At 27.7% G+C, this 23,339-nt stretch overlaps 1 protein-coding gene across 1 annotated transcript in view; it reads right to left on the bottom strand.

Moving 5' to 3' along the window:
- Positions 1 to 23,339, bottom strand: part of LOC129981975 (cell adhesion molecule Dscam2-like) — a 560,888-nt gene that overhangs the window by 81,127 nt on the left and 456,422 nt on the right. Inside the window, exon 20 of the mRNA XM_056093054.1 lies at positions 3,987 to 4,280. Coding sequence (XP_055949029.1) covers positions 3,987 to 4,280 — 294 coding nt within the window. The remainder of the gene's footprint in view (positions 1 to 3,986; positions 4,281 to 23,339) is intronic.

Here is a 23,339-nt window from a genome sequence, read left to right as displayed (position 1 = left end):
TAGGTATGCTAAATACATATTATTTGTTGGCAAGAGTATTTAGCGGGAAAATGTATTGGTTTTTTAACTAAATTCTGATGCTTAAACAAAAGAAAACCGCTTATGTCTGTTTGTTTCAGTGTGTATGTGCTGGCTCTGTACAAACCATATCGTCTTACTTATGCCTATCAAATTTGGCAATATATATTTTGGAGGGTATTTTTGGTAGAGAAGTGATTTTCGGTGCGATTTTCAAGAAAAAAAAAATTAATGATATGATATTTTTTACCGTATAATATTTCTTTCCATATTTAATATTTTTTAAAAATGTTTTAAACGAATTTTGCACCAATACATTTCATTGTTGAAAAGTAACCGAAAATCGATCCCACGAACATTCCATCTTGTCTTTTGTCTTGTTGTTACAAATATTTCAACTTTTTTTTATCTATTGTTGTGACCAGAACAAGAAAATTAGGTATATTTTCCCCTGATAAGTAGGTTTCAATATTATGTACGCTTGTAATTTTTTTTTTTTTTTTTTTTTTGTATTTACGAAAGAGATTTAACTTCGGAATGAAGCAATGTTGAGCATGTTTTTTATTACGTCCATTTTTAAATATTGCTAATTTTACTTTTGATACAGTTGGAAAATATATATTATGCGCATAAAATATAAATAGTAAACAGAAAACTGGGCAAGTGCAAAGCACAATGAAGATAAAAATAGTGTAAGGCTATTTCTCAAGTATATATTATGTAAATTAAAAGTCGGTGATACACCATGTTTCATGAACTATCAACATTAATTAAAAGAGTATTCTATATTAAAAGTAGTTTATTAAATACTAAATAATCTTGAAATATAATTGTTACTATATGGGATACAAATATTAGTAATATATGAATAATTGTTAATAATGCTAAACTAAAATAAATTAATGCTTAACAATGATAGGAATATTTTTATACTTTAAGTATTTTGAACATTCCTTGTGAGATGCTTCTTTGACAGTAATTTTAAAATATAAATGTGATCTAAGAAATATTTAAAATTATTTTTTGTGGTTTATAGAATTAGCGTTCTATTAAATATTCCTTCAAATTTAATACAAAATCAACAAAATTTTAACCAACTTTAGAAAAAAAATATTACAGCTGTTACAAATGTATTATAATGCAATTTTTTAATAATATATTAATATTTAACAATATATTAATAGAAAAATTATCCATTACATTTTAATAACACGATTACAAATTTCTATAACGAAAATATACTGAAGATTTAATCAAGGTTTCATGTATTATGGTTAATAATGTGATGTGTAATGTAACATGAAATGTAATGTGATGTAATGTAACAGAAATAAAGTGAATGTTCACTTATATTATTATGAGGAAATAAAACATCTCTTTAAAACAATTCTCTAATGTTACAGCAAGAGTTTCTCCTGCAATGTAATAACAGAAGTTTATTTCTTTTAATAAAAATACTAATGTTCTAAATTCATTTGCTCTTGAAATCTTATATTGATCTCAACTGGATTTCTGCAAACTATGGGCTCATTTTTAGATAGCCAGACTTTTTCCATATCAAAATTTCTGCAACATGCATACTGTTTCAACATATGCATGAACAATTGTTAAAACAATATGCAGCATGCATATTGTTACATATTGGGAAAAAATTGCTTAAGAACATCCAAATCAATGAGCAGATCCAAACGTGCCCTTAAAGCTATTTCTAATAAATATAATTAAATCCTCAAGATATTTGAATCTACAATACGGGAGCTGTAATGCCAAGAGTCGAAAGATATTATTTAAATCATTATAACTAAGGAGGGGGGATTCAGGATTATTATAGAGGAAAAGTTGGTAATTGCAAAGGATGCCCTCAGCTTTTGAAAATTTTTAGCAGTTTAAGAGAGTTATTTATTTTTATACTTTCATTTAATGACAAAGGGCCGTGAAATCAAATTTATTCATGTCAAATTCAAGTATTTATTAAATCAATTTCGAAACTTTAATCTAGTAATATTCCTAATTACAATTTATAAGTTATTCATTATGCTACTTCATAATTCTAAAAACTTTGGAGCTTTTTAGTTTAAAAAGAAATGTTCTCTCTTTTTACAATATTATTTAGAGTGTATTAAAGAAAATTGTCTTTTGCTTTTAATAATTGCTTAAAGTTAATTTTACATCTTAATTCTGCACTTTTTTTTATACGTGAAATATTGAAATGAACATTTTAGAAAGGAATTTGTAACTGCATTTTTTCAAAATTTGCTATTTAAAACTGCCGAATAAAAATTATATTAAAATTGATAAAAGATTTGGAGGTAAAAGGGGGGCTTCGAGATTTGCATTATCTCAGGGCCCCTAGAAGGTTTTAAACGGACCTGAATTCTCTTGAAATTGGAAATAATTACATTGTTTGAAATATGGGGAAAAAAGCATAGTTAATCAGTAAGAATTTAGACGAGTATAAAAGTATGATGTTGAACAGTGTATTACCAGAACTTCATTCATCACGATTGTTAATCACTTATTTTACATATAAAAACGATCTTTAAAAAATTTAAATTTCTGAAGAATATATATATTACATATAATAAAGTAAAAATTAGTTTTTTAATTCTGTTTTATTTTTCAGCAGTAGATTTCGGTTATGGTTTAAAAAATAGTGCATCCAAAAGAAAAGTGAATTTGAATTCAGCTAATGCCTCCTACAAATTTTCGCAGATGTAAATGATCAGTTAGCAAAATATTAATATATTTCTGTTTTAGTATGCTGTTTCTTTTTATGCACTGTGTACTTGCAATATTTTATATACAAAATGCAAAGTTCGTATAGTTATATGAACAAATAATTTATCTTCATTAGAGTACAGATTTTTAAAAAATGCAGCAACATTGAAATTAAATCTATAATAATAAACAGAAAAGTTTAAATTTGTAATTTCACTTCTACTCCAGAAACTGATTTTTTTTAAAAATGATATAGCATGTAAACTTAATATCCGTAGTTGGAATCTTTTCTTACTATTTAAGGCATTTCAGGAATTGTTTTCTACTTTTCCCACCTTACAAATAATTCCGATATTACTAACCTCATTTAAGTGCTCTGTAAACTTAAGATACATATATTTCAATGTTCGAACTTATTGAATTAATCAGAAGAAATAAAGTAAAAACTGATTCAACCAAAACCCTTTCATTTAATGAAATGCATTATATTTATGTAAAATTTTGAATTTACCATCTAAAATCTAAAAGGAATTATTATTGTTTCGAAGTGGATATAGAATTAATGTGAGAAGAAATATCATTCGTCATTCATTTTTATCATTATTTTTGAATAAATTCATTGAAAAATAATTCACCTTTCAGAAAAGGCAAAGTGGAAAGTATTCAGATTGTATTAAAACGCATGAAATTGTATTAAAGAACATGTTATTAAGTATTCATAATTGCGGTAAACATCATGTTTACTTTGGCCAAATCTGATACTTTTAGATAACGCTTTAAAAGTTGCAACCTCTTTTAGAATTGACCCTTATCAGTAACACAACCGCCTTGCAAACGAAGCCATTGATTGACAGTTTTATGATTGGTACAAAAACGTAAATACGGAACAGTGATACAAATCTTTGAATCATTGAACATGAGTGATGTCGAGTAGTGATGGCCCTCATAATGTTACAAGATGTTTGAAAGTTCCGATTCTGAGAGACGCAAAGTCAATTTATTTGTGTGATTCAGTCAAATTACAGACTTGCTTGAAGGTCTCGGTTACCGGATCCTTAAAAACCCGTCTCGTAAAGAATGACGACTACGGACCTCTGAGGTCAAATTCTGCTATATACATGGAATTTCTGGGGGATATTTTCCCATGTCCCATTTTTTCCAAACCCAATCTGGTTTTTTTCCCATTATAGTGTTTTACAAATAGAATTTAAAGACTAAGATCGGTTACCAAAGAATCTGAAATATCGTACCTCCTGTGACAGTAAGAGTTGCGAAGACGTATTCAGCTTCTGTAGCCCCAGCTTCGTTATGTGCAGACATTAGTAAATTGTACCAAGTTGCAGGATTCAATCCGGTGACAACAAACTCTTCATGCCGTGGATCAAGATTACTGGAGACGAGAACCCATTCTCTTTGTCCTTTGGCTTTGTACTGTACAACAAAGAACGATATAGGACAGCCACCGTTTTTCCACGCATACAGGTTTAGAACAACGAAGGTGGTATTTATGCTCAGCAGGGCCATTTTTTCTGGAGCTATAGGAGCTGGAAAAAGAATATACAGTCAGTTTCAGATGAATTCTAGAATCAGTTCTAGAAACTAATCCTAGATTTTATTATAAAAAAAAAACTGAAAAATTAGATTAAGATCTAATGTATACAAAATTAGACTAAGACTATTGTAATGTTATGTATATGTGAATTATACATCTGAGAAATTAATCCAATTTCTCAGATATATAATTATATATAATTCACATATACCGCATATACATAATTCAAATTAATTCATCTGAATTATGTATAAGTGAAATAAATACTTTGGTTTATCGACATAAATATTAATTAAAAATTACATGAAAAACCTGAAATTCAATGATTTTCACTTTTCACATAGTAATTGTTGCAATTTATATTTCAAAATACAGTTACATCATTACATATATTACTTTAAATACTGGAGTCTAAACACAATTTCTGGATCTATCATATTTCCCATTCAATCTGAGACATCTATTGTAATTTTTTAAAACCTGGTCTTAAAGATAAGCTAATATATATTCTGTTTCTATTGCTTATTTTATATTTCTCTTTCAGTTTTTACAATATTCCAATCTCATTTCGTTCATGATTTAAAAAAAAAAAAAAGAAGAAGAAAAATCTCTTCACTGTCTGGTAGGTTCTGGAATGCATTCCTTATAGTGTGTGAGCACCGGGTTAAGCTCGATGTGGCATTGATCAGTAATTATGCGTAGCAATTAATATATTTTTTCACATCAGAGATAACCCATTATAAGTTTATTAGAATACAATTTATATTGCTAAAACATCTAATAATACGGCAGTTTCATTCCCTGATGTTAATGCAACAAAATTTTATCTAGATCGCAAAGTATTAGTAAATGTCAACCGAATCTCGTGTTGTCAGGTATAAGCGCGTTACAGAGGGAATTCAAAAAGGTTCTGATGTATATTAAGAGTCTGATTTCTTGAAAATGCATTAAAAATATAATGGCTTTATAATAATATAAATATTTGGTAATGGTTACTATTATCGAAAGAAAGTAATCGTAAATCGTTTTAAAATTGCATTTGTGTTTGTTAGTTTTTAAACAACTTATCTGTCTTACTAACTATTCGCTTCATGCGATCAGATATCATATTAACATCCGGGTCTCAAATATATTCTGGAGAAATGAATTTACTTGATTTCAGAAAAATTCCTTCTATCTTTTTCTTTTTTTTTTATTATGCAACTGATGATTTCACCAAAATTTTCTGACATTAAAACCGTATTATTTTAATTGACTCACTTAAAGTCCTGTTTATCGTATGCATGAACTTTTATAATGGAGACAATTCCATAAAACCATAGGGCTATCAAAAAAGTAAATATCTGGTTTATCTATCCCTAAATTTTGATATATTGGAACTTTGCCTTTTATTTAACTTTTTAACTCCCCAGATATTAAACAAATTTTTCTTTATTTTTCAACAATAGAAGGAAATCACTCGATTAAGTATTCAATGAAATTTAAAAAAAAAAATCGACTTGAATTCCAAATTAAAAATGTTATTTACTGTTTCAAATTAAGTCACAAAATATTTTTTTAAAAAAATTGCCGAAATTCAGCAAATTTATGTAATTAGTAAATTGGTATCATTAAAAAGACAATTTTTAAAGTTTTGAAACAATGCAAAATTTATTTTTGTTTGATAATATTCTTGGGAGTTACCGCAGAACAACACTAAAATTCAGTTTATTTTTTTATTAATTAAAATTCTAATTAAAGTTTTTGAAAAATCACTATAAGGTACGCATTCCCACTGCTGAAATTTTACAGCTGTAGGCCAAATGGTCTCACCTGTTGAGCACCTACACACGTATACATTCATCTTTATTATTGGTACTAGCCGCCTTTGGCGACCAGCCGGTTCGCCAATCTTAATGTTCGTTAAAAGTTTAATAATTAAATATTTTATGCAATTCCTACTTTAATAGATTCTTCATCAAAATATTTTAAAACTTCAAATTTTGATTGTCATATAATTTATTCATAATATTATAAAAGTCTTCAGTTATAACGTAATATGTATCTCTCTAATTTTCTGTTAGCACCCGTAGAATGTATGCTTTAAATTAAAGTGGAAAGAATTAATCTTCAATTAATATAATAATATTTTTTACTGAAACAAAGCATTTTTTTATAATCTGATTACTGAAAATAGAGTCACTCAGCGTTTAAACTTTATGGGCACAAAAGAATATCTTTTTTAATTTATTTAATATCTCAAGAATTTGTCAACAAAATTTTCTTAGATTCATCATGAACAGATCGATTAATTAACAATTTTTAATTTTAAATGCATCAAACACTAAGAAAATAAAACGAATCGTTTAAAATAAACGGTTGAAAACCGGTTTTAAAAAAACTACTTAAAAAGCGATGTACTTAAAACTATAAGCATATACAAAAAATATATAACTAACATAAATACATTTTAATTACAAAAGCATACAACGAACCTAAAAATTATTTAAATCCAGTCCGCATCTGTTGATAATAACTGTCAACACAATGCGCATGCGTGAATTTTCAACGCCAGTTACGTAACGCAAATACGTGATTTTTTCCACGCCAGTTGGGGTAACGCTATGCGGATTAGAAATTATTCTGTTTTATTTTAATTCAAAAGTACTTCAGAATGAATCTGAAAGATCGATTAATTAACAATGTTTAATTTTAAATGCATCAAACATTAAGAAAATAAGCAGAATCGTTTGAAATAATCCGCCGAAAAATATTAACCCTAGCCTCATTACTATTGGGAGAAAAAAAACTGAAGCCTTACTCATTTAGCGGTGGGGAAAATGGAAGATTTTTTTTTCGGAAAAGTTGGCATTGGGGAAAATGGAAGATTTTTTTGGCGGGAAAGTTAGTTTCTAATTAATAATTAAAATTCTAATTAAAAATTCGAAAAAAGGAACCCCAGGTGCACATTCCCAACCTCCAAGGTATACATATACCAAATTTGTAGCTGTAGGTCAAACGGTCTGGCCTGTAGAGCGCCAACACACACACACACACACACACATTGAGCTTTATTATAAGTATATAGATAGATAAAAGAAAATGTATTTATAGTAGCCTTTATTGTTGTGCAGGTATATTTGTTTAAATTAATGCTATCAAATTTGACACAAATATAATTTGCCTGTGAGAAAGTATGCATTTAAGTGGTAGTTTTTTTTTCAAAATTTAATAATTTAATTCATAAAAAAATGAGTAAGATTTTTAATTTGCTGATAACCTTAGAAAATATTGCATAAAAGGGATTTTTGTACCATTTTAAAATTCTACATTTTAATGATGCTAATTTAGTTCAATTGCAATTTGTTTTTGAATTCTGGGGATTTTTAAAGAATATAGGTAATTATAAAATTGATAATTTAAAATGAATTTTCAGTTATTTTTTCAAGTATTTAGTAGGGTTGAAAAAGCGAATTAATGTCTTGAAATTAACAAAGAAAATTTTGCTTATTAAATTTTGAATTTACTTTAGAAATAAAAGTTTCAACACCTCAAAAAATAATTCTTAAATAAGTGGTATTAAGTCATTATAGTGTCAACATTTTTAACAGTCATGTCGTCTTGGAACTTGACTCCATTCAGAAGATATAGGTACAGATAATAAATAGAAAGGAAGATTAAAATTACAGGGCTTTAATGCCCATTATAATTTTATCAATAAGAATTCTTCCTTGAGTTAATTATGTGCATCATATTTTACATGGGAGATGCTAAATATAACCAATATCTTATATAAACCGCCTGGTCGTGAATGAAGGCTAGCAATAAATAAGTAAAAACGCATGATAAAAATGAGTTTTTTGTTTCAGATTTTATAACACATTTTTGCTAATGAATTATCATAATGAATAATAAATACTTCACTAAAACGCCTTAACAAATGACATTTTAACAAATTGTTCCATAAAATTCATCCTTAAAAAGTATAAATATATTGTGTCAAAATACCTAAACAAATAACTCTTTGCCATACTTTACCTTAAATAAAATCCTGCAGAAATTAAAAAAAAATATTTTACAGCAATAACTTAACGAAATAAAATTTTATAAGCTTTCCCATAAAAAAAAAGTTTCCTTTAGAAAGTAAAAATACATTTTACCGAAAGGGAATTAGAAATTTAAATCTGAAAAGATATAATCTACTCAGCAGTAACATTAAAATTAGAACTAAATTTAATTTCTGTAAACTAATATCATTCAGAATCTGGTGATATAAATTTGATAGCAAAATGTTTTACACAACACTTGGAATAGTTGGACGAATGCCTTCCTAATTTTCCTCCAAACACAACGCAAATACAGTAAAGTCCGTAAACAATTTGTTCCGAATTGAATGTCTTAATCAGTTGTTGATTTGATTTCCAAAGGTAATCTACGAATTTTGAAGCAATGAACGTAGACCAACCAAAATCCTTTCGGGAATTTAGGTAATTAATTGTCAAAGTTAAAACGCCCTAAAATAACCGAGATTTTGAATCCACTTAAAAATGAGAAATCATTTGTATAAACTTATAGATAAGTATAATAAATCACATCCTATTTCTTAAATTTATTCTGGGGTTTCTTCTCTATAACGTTTATTTACTTCGATTTATAACATAATTTATAAAAATTTTTAATCGAACTTGATTAATAGAATCTCAACAGCATTCTTTAAAAAAATGATAATTTTATCAGAAATCAGCATATTTTCATCCTGAAATATAGTTGTTACTGTACATTTCTTAAATTTTGAAGTAGTGAATTTGAGTGGATTATTTATTTCAATATCTAAATAAAAATATATAAAAAAATATTTTGTTTTGCAGACAAAAATGTTTCAACAGAAAATAAATTGCTGAATGTTAATAAGCATACTATGTGTGTTATCAGCATTTGATGTTTTAAATGACTAAAATCTTATTTTTGAGAATACGTCTATGTAGTAGTACTATTTTTTTATTAAAAAATGATGTGGAAAACTAACTCTAATAGAAAGTATTTTCAAAGTGATAAAATCAGAGTTAATTAAATAGCATAAATAAATAAAAGCAACACTTTTTTGTAAACAATCTTAAAAATAAACCAGATTTTAAATTTTTTACGAGATTTTTTCTCTGTAACTTGGGTTTTGAATGCTGAAGAGCAGTTTCGTAGATATAAATTTTCAATTTTCTTTCAAAAATATCAAATTTCTCAATAAAAAACACAAAACATTTATCTCAATATAACTGGATTTTCAATAAATTTTGGAAATATATTGAAAGCTAAGTTTAACAATGTCCTTTATATCATCTCTGATTGCGCACTTTCTTAGTGAAATTTAAAGGTTTTGTGAATTTATTTCAGATGAAATTTAAATGCTAATTTAAATGTTGTTCTCTAAATGCTTTGATTTTGGCTTTTTGCTAAAATATATAACATTCATATCTTATCATCCTAATTTTAAAATATTATTTCCAAAAACAACTTTTATTATTGTTCACTGTGTTTTTAAAACTAAACATTTTTTTTAATGTATGATAATATAGTATACGTTTTATCAAGCAATATTATGTTGATTGTAATTTTGGGTAAGAGTGAAACTGGTCAGTTAAATATTAAATGGTTAAGTGAAAAAGCCGGAATTTCCTTATTTATAAATGAAAATAAAAACAATCTTAAACTAAATAACAACCGAATTTGATTTGATTCAATGTAACATATATTTTTAAAAATCAATTTTATTTCTGGTATTTTAGTAAAGATCCTCATGCATTTTTATACAGTTTACAGAGAAAGATGATGTTTTAACAATTAAGAAGAAAATAATATGTCTTCTTAAATTTTGAAATGCTAAATGTCTCGAACATATTAAGGTAAAATATTTTGTAATTCTTTTGAAGAAAAGTACTTTTTTTATATTTACGAAATTTTACTTAATATATTTTTGTTGTTCAAGAATAGAAAATAAAAGCTTTTAATCATATTTTAAATAAAGGACAGTTCTTCCCAACTTTCGTATATTTTTGTAAACAAAAGGCTTTGTAACTGCTGTCCTAAAGAAAAGCTTTTTCTTTGCTAAGCCCTCACATTAATAAAATTTTTAAGTGAAACAAAATATTTAAAAACTGCTTCGTTATTTTTCTTTTGCTTATACAACTCTTATTATGTGTTATATATTATTCATTTTTAATATTAGTCTTAGTGTCATTCTTAAAATGTTTCTTTTCGTCTATCTGATATATTTAATTCTTTTTCTGAATATACTGCCAGTTATGAAGTTTGAACAAGATAAGGTAAACTAACATAAATGTCAAACATATGGATTAAATTTTTGAAAGATATATGAAATCTGAATAAATTCATATTTTAATATCACAAATTTTGATTTTATGAATTAAATAACCTTTTCAGAACATTTACAGAAATAATTTGAACACCTATATTTAGATTATTTTTTCGGTAAGGTTATATTCTTATTATAAGATTATACTCAAATGACTTTATATATATATATATTAGCAAAAGTTATTTTCTAATTTGGAATATTATTTATATACAAGTAACAAAAGCATTTTATGGTATAAGAAACCATTGAGATAGATTAAGTGTATTATAGTAACAAATTGATATATGCTACTAAATTCACCGTAACATTATTTTGCCATGCATTAGAAATAATCATCATAATAGCTTTCGTCAGACTAATCAAAAACATTTCCTAATCCCTTCTTTATAGCCGCATTTTTCCTTGTTTTCAATGTAGATCTTTTGATGGTTTTAATTTTTCAGATAATAGCATAGTTCTGATGCAGATTAATTCCTTTATTTTATTTAAATCATATATTTATAAAAAAGCAAAGATAAAGATTCGTTCAGAGGAATAAATTGCTGATTTCCCGAGCAAATTTAAGACTGGAATGTTCAAGTCAAAAATCCCTTGAATTGAATTATGACTTATAAATTACAAGAAACTGGTAACAAACTTCCATTGATCTATGGAAACTGTAATGAAGAATATTGCTTGAAATAATAATTATATCTAAATTTCTTAAGTGTTCCTGAAGAAAGAATATAAGGATGTATCCAAAATATGGGATTTCACAATCATTTTAAAATTTTCTAAATTAAATTAGAAAATATAGATTACTTACCTAATTAGAAACTACTAATTAGTTACAACTAATCTAATTAGAAAATATAGATAGATAGAATAGAAATCATGTGTATTTTAAATTAGAAACACTTCAAATAGTTTCAAAATTTGATTCTAGAAATTTTGTACATATAATCAATTTCCACTATTTGTAGAAAATAATAAAGAAATCAAGAAAAGTACGCCGAAAATGTATAATATACCAGGTCCTTTAATACCATGTTTTGCACTTTATGACTGCCCATTTTTCTGTCTATAATTAATTTCTTTCTCCCTTAATAATGACCATATGACAAAGCGTAGGTCTCCAGATGTAAAAGAAAAAATGCAGCTGCGTAACATCATAAGTAAAAACCGAAAAAGATATAATAAATAAAGACTCGGGAAAAAATATTATTTCCATCTTTTCGCAGAGAGATCGTTTTATTATATATATGTCAAAATATATTTATGGTCATTTTACTGCTTTATGCGTTTCCTGAGTGAATCATATTTAAAAATATTTTAAGTCTAAATTAAAATATTAAGACTAATTTAAAATATTAAGTGAGACTGAACAATCATAGATCAATCCTTTTTTCATTCAAGAATGTATTTGTAAATATAAATCAGAACGTCTAGAACAGATACTGCTACAGTGCACAAACGAAAAGGACAGGTATAAAATGAATACCTGACGTTTGTAATTGTAGGAACACTTTATCTTTGAGCTCCGATACTTTTTAATGTTCTAGCAAAAGGTAAGGAAAAGTAAGTCGAGGAAATCAGCTTACTAAATTTCCATATCTCCACCCTGGTGAGTACATAAAAAGGTGGGGGATCTGGCTCCTTTCATCGATGACGGGACGTACTTCCTTCGGAAAGGGTTGTACCGTGGCCGGTAATGGCGCTTAGGACTCAACCACAGTTCCCACCAATGTTGCTGTTGCGGCGGTCCGATCATTTAATATTCTTTATCTGTGTGCCTTCGGTTGGGTTGGAGAGTCAGTGATATGACTTACTATATTGCATGTTTAACTTTTGATAATGACTTATGAATAGGGAAACGCTTTGAAATGGCTTTATGAAATAGATTCCACAGAATTATGAATTAGACGTTTATGAGTTTTCCGGAGCCTGTGAGCTACAAAATACTGTTTGCTTAAATTCCAGTTCCAAGGAGCAAAAATCGAGGAAGAAAATCCTGGTCTACGATTTTTTGATTCACTGTCAAAACTGTACCTCACAGCGATCATACAGTGTTTTTGCCCCCGCATATTTCTGAACAAGAATTTTTTTCTGAAAGTGTGTCAACCTTTATCTGAAAGTTAATATAAGACATTTTCAATCGCTCTTTCAAGTTTAAGGGTAAATCTTCCACATTGGGGTTACCCTGAATACTTATATAAGAAATTGAAATATAAGTAAGTAGGCTTCAACTTTCTTTGTTGGCATAATAATATTGTAGGTTCGTGTAACTTCCACTGAAATGACGGAGGACAAGAGTTGCAGTTCCAGGACAACAGCTGCATTATTGTTGGTGATAGCCTTTCAGTTTTCTATGTCTCTGCTTTTGCAACGGTCGACTTTCAAATTATTCCGGGTCCCAAGATAATGCGGGGCTGCTTCTTTTTGAATGTACAAGTAATTTCATAAGATAATGAAGTTTAAGTAAATATTTATCAAATGTCTTATTCTTGGTTAGATCTTTGATAGAATTTGCTTGAAGGTTTTAAGATGTTCATCTTAAATTCGTAATTTTATATTCTTAACTTTACTCTACACAAAAAATCAAACACGTTTTTGAAACAGAAATTTTTACAAATACAGATTTAACTCAATGACAGTTCAATACTTCTGTTTGTCTCAACAAATAAAAATTACTTCTTCTCGTTCTCTCTCACTATTCGTAAATTTACTATTATAATTTTTGTTAGTGAATAAACAATTAAAATTAGGGTAATCCTAGATGATCATTAGAAAATCCAACAAATGAATTATGAAAGAGGAGGAAATCAGTGTTGGTTTAGCGGCAAAACCAGCGAAAAACCCAATGAGGAAAAATAAGAATAAGCTGTTAAAGCATCTGTTCTGTCAGTAAGTGAAAGACTAAGCATCTTTGAACAGAAAGGCTTTACTGTGGCCATCACTTCATTAGAGAAGCTCACCCCAAGAGATTTGCGCTTTTAACTTTCAGGCATTGATAGATTGCCTCTGACAGGACCGCTAATTCCCTATCCGTTAAAATAAGAAATCATTTTGAGTAATTTCCTTCACACCGATTTGAATTGCACTTCTATGAGAGAGGCCTGGCATTATATTGAATGACCTTATACTGACTTATTGTCTTATTTAATATATTATGATTAGTAGCTTTGAATTAGATAAATTTAAATGTTTATTCATATTAATATTACATTGATTTTAAACACAGTCTCTTAAAATTAAGATATCTGACATTCTTCTGATTCGCGGTCTCACTTTCATCAGGAACATTTTCCTCCGATCACAAATTTAGACACTATCTTAGAAACAAAATATTTAACCCTTCAACATAGACACGGGGTCATTTTAATCCTTTCTTTCCTCTTTTGTTTTGAAATTAACGGAATTTATAAAATCTTGCACTTTTACTTCCTATACCTTCATGACAGAACTAGATGAAAAAGATAAGAACAGCGAAAACCAATGAAACATGGTATCTCCTTCCTTTACTGAAGTATTGATGCCAAATTGACCCGTGCGTGTGCTAGCTTTTCATATTCATTTAACGTTACATCTGTGACTGTGTTCGACATGTAGCAGAGATTCAGAAAACTTCTTGCAAGTGTTTCCTACCGATTGTGAAAATAATGAAATATCAGTACTCAGTAATATTGATGAAACTTTAGAAAGTAATCATGATATGGAATTGGAGCAAGACTTAAATTCTGATTATCCTAAAGAAATATGACCCCCAAATCCTTTTTTTTCTTGTGAAAGATGTTACAAATTCTTACAGAAAATGCATTTTCTTATAATATGAAAAAAATTGACTTGAAATTTTAGGAAAAAAAAATCATATAATTCTGAAAGAGGAATGATAGAAGTTTTTTTTTTAGATCACGCATATAAAAATTAAAGACAAAAGTTAAGATTTTACTGAGTTAAGGGCTCAAGCGTCTTTTTCTGAAAAAAAAATCATGTATGTAAAATATTAATTTTCTTATATGTTCAATATTTTTATTTTAAAAAATACTAAGATAAAAAAATTGATAAGTTGTATATCAATGTTTTGGAAGGAAAGCAAAATAAATGCAGAAAAGGTGAAAAAATATTAACTCAACTTTTCATTTTTATTAAAAACTGCGTTTATGCCTTAAATTGAACACATTATTCTGATACTCTGACCATATCTTGTAACCATATCTTTTTTCACAAGTAACCAATAAAATAAGGAATAAGTGCTTGACAATTTGGGTCCAACTGACTCAGCACATGTGCCAAAAACGGTTGTGCATGCTGAAATGTTCATTTAATGGTAACTAAAAGGAAAATTAATTTTAAATAGTTATTTGATAGCTCAGTTATATTATTTCATCTAGAAAATCTCGTCGCATATCATTTTTTATAAATGTTAAAGGAAAAAAATTCTAATCTATTTTGAGATTTTTATCTGACCTAAGATTCTTCCAATATCTACATATTAAGGACTTTGGTACTAGCAGAAACACTTTCTTTGAGAATTGGCAGTTTAGATGAGTTAAACATTTATAACAAATTAGATTTTATTCATAAAAACCAAAAATAAACTATTTTCCATCAAGGACAGTACACATTCAACAAAATATTTCACTTCCAAAGACAGCTGCATAAAAGCTATATTCTTGATCGAATTTCAAACGCAAAACATTGTTACGGTTAATTTGGTTTAGTTATATTAACGTCCCATTTTAAATCAACACTAGGACTACTTTGGGACGGATCTCGTAATTTTGAATGGCGGTCAGATGACGAGGACGATACCTGAGATGGAACCCCCTCTCTAATCTTCCACATCACGCCAGCAGGAGGACGCTTGACAACGAACTAATTTAACTTACAACAGACCCGCTTACACCATGGTTCTTCGGTATAAGTGGGTCTCAAACCTGAAACACTTTGCTTCCGAAGCCGAGACCTTACCACCAGGCCACTACAGTCCTGATATTGCTTCAGAAGATATACGTTAAAAAAGTCCAGCAAGAAAGAATAACGCATTTTCCCACAAAAGAAAAAAAATCATAAAACAGCCGAAAGTGACCATAATAATAGTTGCAGAAAAGAAAGATGCACTACTAAAAATCAAATCGCGCAGTGCAAACAGCTAAGGAACTCGTTTAATGATTAGTTCCAAAGAGAGAATTCCACCCCTGTCTTGCATAGCTTCCAAACAAGGATATACAACTGCCTTAAAGGATCTGAGGATCTTGCCACTTAATAGAGATATCTTCATAATTCTTATATTTTCTAGATCCTTTATCTAGATATTCAAAGTCGCAAATTAATCATTAAGTTTTTAAAAGGTTGTTAAGTTTGCCACCAAGACACGGTGTGAATGATTTGGGATTCATTTCCAATAAGAACATCTTTGAATTCCTCTTTTTAGCAATGAGACTCACAATGTAAGAAAGGCCGGTATAGCCTGGTTGGTAGGGCGTTGGATTCGCATCCCTTGGCTTGCGAATTCGAGCCCCGCCGGCCTAAGACTCCCCGTGTGTGTGGTGACTGCCACACGTATAAATTTGTCGTGGTCACAAAGTCCTCCATGTCGAGAGTAATACCACTGGGGTACTGGGTCGAGGGTTATCATTCGCTGATTCAGGTCTAAATTACGATCTGTGGATGCATGAATGAGGTCCACCCGGTAAAAAGTGTTGTGACATGTGTGTAGCTAAGTCGTACTCTTGGCCCTAGAACTACTGAAAAATAAGATACGCACCTTTGGCTTAAAATCACTTTCTAAAGTCAGTGGGCTTGTCTAAGACAAGTGCATTAGAAACAGCAACACAATGTTAGGTAACAATAGTACTACATATTCATAAAAATAAATACATGCTTATAATAAGGATTCCTATTATATTTTATTTTATAATCAATCATATTCAGTTTTGTGTTATTATAAACATAAACATTTTTTTTTTTCATTCTGTAGAGAAAACCTTTATTAGGTTGAATATAGACTATATGTTGCTTTAACTGCTGCGGTTTAACTAAAGTCCTTCAGTACAGCTAAGCCACTGCATTATTATAATATTCCTTTTTTTTTTTCTTAAAGAGCTTCCCTTTCAGATTCTAAAGCTAAACTCAACTTCAAAAGCATTATTAAATCAATTCACTTGGGTTGCGTTACTTTCGGAAAGAATGTTACAAACTCTCTAAGAAAGTCTCAAGTATTTGAAGAAAATTTTCTTACGTGATTTAGAATTTTACAGTCCTAAATGGTCGAGAGTTTTATTCAAATCCCTGTTCAAAGTCCTGTGGGTCTTTTTTGCTCGCATTCTACCTTTATTTCACAGCCAATTTTAAACTATGTACCTTGCTGGAATGTTAATGTATTTTCAAAAATACTTTTCTCTCTCTCATGGGTTATAAATATTTCAACTGACTAAATAAATTCCATTAGATTCCATGAATAATTGATGGCTTTCCTGTCATAACTTTTATCTTAGTTAAAAAATTCGTAATGAATCGCAGGGTTGAGTTTCAATCCCAAAACATCATATTTTATTCAAAACGTTCTGCTTAATTTTCTCAATATTTTGATTAAAATTACCTTTGAAAGTTAATTGATTACTCTTCCAGAAGGTCGTTGAATAGAAATTTCAATTACATCGAACTGAATCATTTATATTTTTGGACGGAAAATTGAAATTGCATTATTATTCAGGTAATTTAATGTGCAGTATTATTACCTAGCATTCTTCCAGAAATGATAGAACTAACATTGCAAATAATGAGAATCAAATTAAAATTGATTTTGAATTTTATATTATTTTAACTTGTATTAACATGCTTCAAATTAGTTATCAACAATTAAATCTAATTATCTTTTAAATCTCCGACTGCCGCCTCATCCTGAAATTTTTCGGAACTAAATCACAAATAAATGAAATAAATATATGTATTTGTATGATTAATGATTAAAATTTCGGTGTTCAATTATCACCTCTTATTATTAGACGCTGAAAATAAAAGAAAGTAAATTAAAAATGTTTTTTTTCTGGTTTTGCGTTATTCCAATTCTTTATTAAACCTTACCCATCCAATATTTCTTAATGATTGTTAAATGAAAATGTCATTTATATCAAGTTTTTTTCAAAATCAATATAACAATTAAAATTAAATATATGAAATATATATAAAATAAAAGGAAATGCGCTCAAATAAATAAAATATCACGCAAAATCTGCTATATTTATACACTTTTCTAACCTCAGCAAAATAAATCCGCTCCAAACGAAAGTTTTTTAAATAAATCCATTACTAAGGGGTTAAATAATCGGTCTTATAAAATCTACGGTTATTGATATCATACAGCATTTATTATTAGTAAAAATTCTGAATATCAACTGTTTAAAATCATTGAAAACTATAAATAACATTTTTAACAATACTGACGTAGCATTAATTAAATATTTGACAGTTATATACAACTGCCAATAACCTTCTAGAAAATAATTACTCGATTAGCAGTTAATTAAAAAAATTCCTCACCTTGCCCTTACTGCTGAATTCCTTTCTGCTCTATCGATCATTTCACTTTGCTTCACTGCCCTTCAGGAGACATTGAAATTTCCAAACATAAAGGCAGTAATAAAACATAAAAGGAATTTCTATCTCCACTGAGACAATAAATTGGCGGGGGGAGGATCAAAGAGCTTGGAAGATCACAAAAATCAAAGAGCTGAGCTCGATCTCATCAGTATCATATTAAATTATTTAACCCAAGATAGTATGCATTCATATTTAATTTATTTACAGAGATCTTCCCAAGTGCTTTTATTACTTCACGTGGGAAGAATGTATTTTTATTAAAGTGAATATGTAGATACATTCAAGACATTAAAAGCTTAATAATTAAAGCGAAAAATTATCGTATTAGTAATTTAAGTGCTGTAAGGATTTAATAATTTAGTCTGGATTTGGTATTAAATTGGTATCTGCACTTTGAGATACATTTAATTACAAACGTTTCGACTAATCGATATCGAAAACTGGGATACATGCGAATGTTCCAGCTGGCAGGAATGTATTCCAATTCTTGATCATTTATCGCTTGAATGAAACAGAAGATGTAGTCAAATTAATAACATACGAACCCTTTGTAAGTAGTATATGGTATGAATGTAGCTAATTATGTTTGTAAGATAAATTGAATATATTTAGGATTTTTATGGGAGCTTTGATAGCAATTAATTTACTCGTAGAAAGAGCCAATTTTCATGCTCTAATAAAATGATAAAGCATATTTTTCAAAAGAAATTTTAATGTAATAATAATTAATGCAAAGAATAAGAATCATTAATGTAAAAGGCAATTCTGATTCAAATGAAAGTAATTTTAACAAAACTTTTAAAACCTAAAAGCTAGATTTAATCACCAAAAAAATGCAGGAAAATTGAAAATAATTTCAGATTTTAAAATATGAATCGTATTTCCAATTATATCAGTTTAGTTTGTATTTGACATGATTTGAATTTTCAAAGCCCTTCTTTGAATTCTCAACATGTAGAAAAATTTCTAGAAAACAATTTCAGCTTAAAATAAGAACAAATTCTCACATCTAGAAAATATTGAATTTGTTCCCTCGCATGCTATTATACAGTGAAACCCTATACACAAAAAGACGAGTTTAAAATCATGGCAACCTGCGAAACATTAATGTAATAAATAAGGCAATGAAAATGATCTTGGTAATTTTTATAAAACTTGTTTAAAATTATTTTTAATTATTTATCAAAATTACGGGGCGAATGAAATTAAAATAAAATTATTTCACCGTAAAAGCAAATTTTAAAATTTCAAAGCCGGAGAAAAAAGATTTTAGAGCAATAATAGTTACCGAAGTTATTATGGAAAAACAGTAGAATTTTGATTAAATTTCAATTAAAATTCTACTTAAAAATTTGAAAAATCTTTTATTAGAAAGCTCCTATGACCAAGAAATTATAGCTCTAGGCGCATCGATCTGATATAAAGAGCTTTAAATGATTTTTTTAACACACATATCGGAATTTATAAATAATATGCCTGTTTATAATCTTTATATAGTTTAAAAAATCACTTTTTTACTTAGTATAACGATTGTTATTGATTAACATGTCGAGATTTCATACTGATTAACTACACTGCAAAGCAAGTATTCTAATAAAAATTATATATAGATTTTTTTTTAAGCTAATACTAATTTTTTTCTTAAAAATATAAGTATAATATATAAGTCGATTTCAAATAGTGATTAACTTCATATTACCAATCGTAATGTCAATCGTTCCCTTAACTAAACTATAAAAACGTTTATTTTGTCGTGGAAATTTTTTTGACAGGAATGTAAATTTTATAACACGATTAGTTCATTTATATCAGATTTTTTTTACCAATAATGACGTTAATTACAATAAATGAAATTTTTTTAAAAAAAGCGTTTATTATTTCGATTCATTCTATTCATTTTATTATTTCCATATTATGAAAAGAAAAAAAAAATCTTTGAATACAAAGGAAAGGAAAATCTAAGAAAACAATGATTCGAAATAAAAAAAAAAAAGAATGGAGCTGGAACCTAGTTTCTCAAAATCGAAAAAAACAACAACATAAAAACTAAAAGAAAAAGAAAGTACATTATTCTTTAGAAAGAAAATTTTCTTTTTCTTCTTTGCAGTGTTTTATACTTACAAAACACTATAGAAGTAGTTGAGCTCTGATGTTAAGAGACACTTAAATTATATCAAAAATTACCCTTGAATGAATTTGGAGTCGAAAAAAGTTAATTGCATCAGATTTGAGATTGCTAAGGTTGTCTCTTTTTTTAAGCTTGTATAAAATTCTAAATCTAATTTTTCATTTCTCTTTCAATGTAACCCATTCAAAATCATCATTTTTACCTTCTCATTTGTATTATTTTTCACTGGTTTTTTTTAAAGAAAATAATTTTATGAAAACATATTTCTTTCTTTTTCTATAGAAAATATCAGACACAAAGCTAGAATATATTAATCTCTAAGCATTTAGATAATAGAAATAATAAATTAGAAAGAGTAACATTGAAGGAAAATATTAAAATATATATAAAACAGTAAAAACTTTTTTTTTTCATTTCAAAAATTTCTACACAAAAGCTATGCATTAAATCTAAAAGTAATATAAATACTGACTACTATATTAAAATTTGTAGTTTAACTGAAGTGTGCAAATTAAATTTAAAATAAATAAGGTTGGCTAATTAAATTCACTGACTATAAATGATTGATATAATTAAATTTAAAAAGTCCCAAAAACTAATTGAAATAATTGGGAAGCTACAGAATACATAATTAGAAATTTCCCTTTTCAAGAAACTATGTAAAATGACATTCCTTTTAAAATAAATCAAGAATAATTACTCAATTTTAAAATACGAGATTTACTTTTATTTTTAAGGATTTTCAGATTACATAGAAAATTAATTTTGAAATTACTTTTACACTTCTTCTTAGGTTCTTTATTTAAAATATTCAAATCAACAACAAAACGGAAATTAACAGATTGTTACAAAATGGGAATATTAAACTAGTTATGCACCACTAAACTGATAAAAGAAATAGAGAATCTCAAATCGTCATTTCAGCGCATACATTTTCAAAACAAAGACATTTTCAATTAAATATAAGTTACTACATATTTAAATAAGTTCCATTTGGTGAATAAAATAAATTATATCAATTTAATTGATTTGAAGTAATGCAATCTTTTTAAAAATATAAAATGAATTAATTTGCACAAGACTAACTTCAGTTATAACAGAAATTCGAATACCTATTTAAGAATAATGGATCTATAATTTATTTAATTTATTTGAAGTAATGCAGTCTTTTTAAAAAGATATGAATTAATTTGCCCATGAATAACTTCAGTTATAACAAAAATTCGAATGCCTATTTAAGAATAATGAATCTATAATTTATTTAATTTATTTGAAGTAATTCAGTCTTTTTAAAAAGATAAAATGAATTAATTTGCCCATGAATAACGTCAGTTATAACAGAAATTCGAATGCTTATTTAAGAATAATGGATCTATAAGACTATTTTGAAATAATAAAATCTGATCAATAATAAGATCATTTATACTGTTATGGAAACGATCCAGTGGATGTATGTTGAAAACTCCAACAAATAAGAGATTTTCAATAAAAAATAATAATGTTTTATTCTACACGAAAGCACAATACACTCGAAAAAAAACTTACTCAAAATAGTACTAACTTAAATACGGGTGTACAAGCAGCAAGCAAATCGGTAATAAATCAATGCAAAACCACGACGCAATAATAATAATAAAAAAAAAAAAAAAAAAAACCTTAGCTGGAGAGACTTCGCTCAATGATTCGCTTCAGCTCTGCTCAGCATATTACTAATCATGTCGCTTGAAGCATCTATTACATTACCAAGGAGTACTGTCTATACTCCTGTATTTCTTACTGGTTGTGTAACATGGTATCAAATGTTCAAGAAAAAAGGCTGACATTCTTAATGTAACTGTTTCCAGTATTTTTAAATATTCAGTATCCGCCATTTTTATCTTCAAATACGTGTCATGTTTTTCACCAAGATCGGGGCTCATTAATTAGACATCCATTTAACAATCATTATTATATTTGTAAAACTATCTTCCTAAACATTAGACATACTTTTCAAGGAAGCATTATTTAGGATTATAACAATATTTTTTAAATGCAAAGGTTTTTAAAATATCTGTAAAAGTTTTTTAAAAGGTTTTTAAATTGTTTTGAATGTTATTCCTACCTTTAAACAATTGTACAGGAACATTGGTGGTAATGTTATCACTATATAAAATTACTAACACTTTTTTTGATGAATAAACCATACAAGATTAAATTTTTTATTATTTTTTTAGGCATACACTTAGTTTATTTCTAGGGAATATTATATTTCTTTAAATAGATAGTAAAATGGTAAATCAGTAAAAATATGAGCAGAATCAAGTACAGAAATATATAATCGGTGAATCAGGAAGGGAGAAAGGAGGAATTTTATTAGAAAATTGTACCTATTATATTTGTGGCAGGATTATTGAACTTCATACACTGATGCAATCGGATAACTTCTTTCAGAAGTAAATGGCAAATGGCTCACAAGACATCTTTGATATCCGAATCCATTTGCTGACTTTGATGCGGGGATTACATTAAGAAGAAAATTTTTCCGATTGAATAGACCAGTTATTTTGAGAAATAATGATTTAATTTTAAAGCTCCTTATTTCTATGTATACAACTCATAAATACATTTTCATTAACTCATTTATACTTGGAAGCTTGTATTGCAACATATACTTGAAAAATCGTTTTCCAAAATTTCTTAAAACTTCACAGAAAAATACGTAATTATTTTGAAAAAAATTAAGACAGTGATTAGTGATACATACGTTTGAAAGAAATTACTTTTTTCTTAAACGTAAAAAAGATTTTTATTTTTTTTTAAGAAAATAAAGTATTTCAAGAATGCTGTTAAAAAATTAACAACATAGATAATATTATTGTCATAGAACTATACTGCACTCATTTCTTCCTCGATTGCCACAAAAGAACTATACATTCTCTATTCTTCTCTATACATTCCCTAATTTTTCATTAATCCAGCGCTTGAAAATAAAAGTATAATAATCAAAAATAACA

This window comes from Argiope bruennichi, chromosome 8 (genome assembly GCF_947563725.1).
Source record: "Argiope bruennichi chromosome 8, qqArgBrue1.1, whole genome shotgun sequence".
Taxonomy (NCBI): domain Eukaryota; kingdom Metazoa; phylum Arthropoda; class Arachnida; order Araneae; family Araneidae; genus Argiope; species Argiope bruennichi.
The sequence above is the reverse complement of the archived record's forward strand: the minus strand, read 5'-3'. Positions and strand labels throughout refer to the sequence as shown.